Below are 351 nucleotides of genomic sequence, written 5' to 3'. Positions count from 1 at the left end.
CCCACAGAGCTGGTACGGTCATACCTGTCACCCGCCCCCCCCCGGCTGGAACCTCGCCTGCCCAAACCACTTGCAGGGACAACTACACGCACCTCCCGCGGGGCTGAAGAGGAAAGACCGTGAATCGGGAGCGGGTCGACCACACCGAACAAAAGTCATCGCGTACACACGCATTACCGAAGTGATCCCACACACGGAATGATCCATGGATTAGATGAGGATACGGGCTTTGACAGGAGACCGAAGGGAAAAAGAAAGCGGGGGCCCGCATACCGCAATCGTGCGACCTGGGATGAACGGCCCTGCTCCGCGCCAAGGCCAGCGCACCCGGACCATGTCCCTGCATCCCCT

At 61.3% G+C, this 351-nt stretch overlaps 1 protein-coding gene across 1 annotated transcript; it reads right to left on the bottom strand.

Moving 5' to 3' along the window:
- Positions 1 to 3: 3 nt before the first annotated feature.
- Positions 4 to 351, bottom strand: CSUI_008794 (uncharacterized protein). The gene has a single exon (XM_068068919.1). The coding sequence runs from the start codon at positions 344 to 346 to the stop codon at positions 83 to 85; it is 264 nt and encodes an 87-aa protein (XP_067919105.1). The 5' UTR covers positions 347 to 351; the 3' UTR covers positions 4 to 82.

This window comes from Cystoisospora suis, assembly GCF_002600585.1.
Source record: "Cystoisospora suis strain Wien I chromosome Unknown contig_5039, whole genome shotgun sequence".
NCBI classification, from domain to species: Eukaryota; Apicomplexa; class Conoidasida; order Eucoccidiorida; family Sarcocystidae; genus Cystoisospora; species Cystoisospora suis.
Note: the sequence above shows the minus strand (reverse complement) of the source record. Positions and strands in the feature narration are given on the sequence as shown.

What these genes read in the sequence shown, in the direction of transcription:
- CSUI_008794 (XM_068068919.1), bottom strand. Translation starts at nt 346, where the DNA reads ATGCAGGGACATGGTCCGGGTGCGCTGGCCTTGGCGCGGAGCAGGGCC.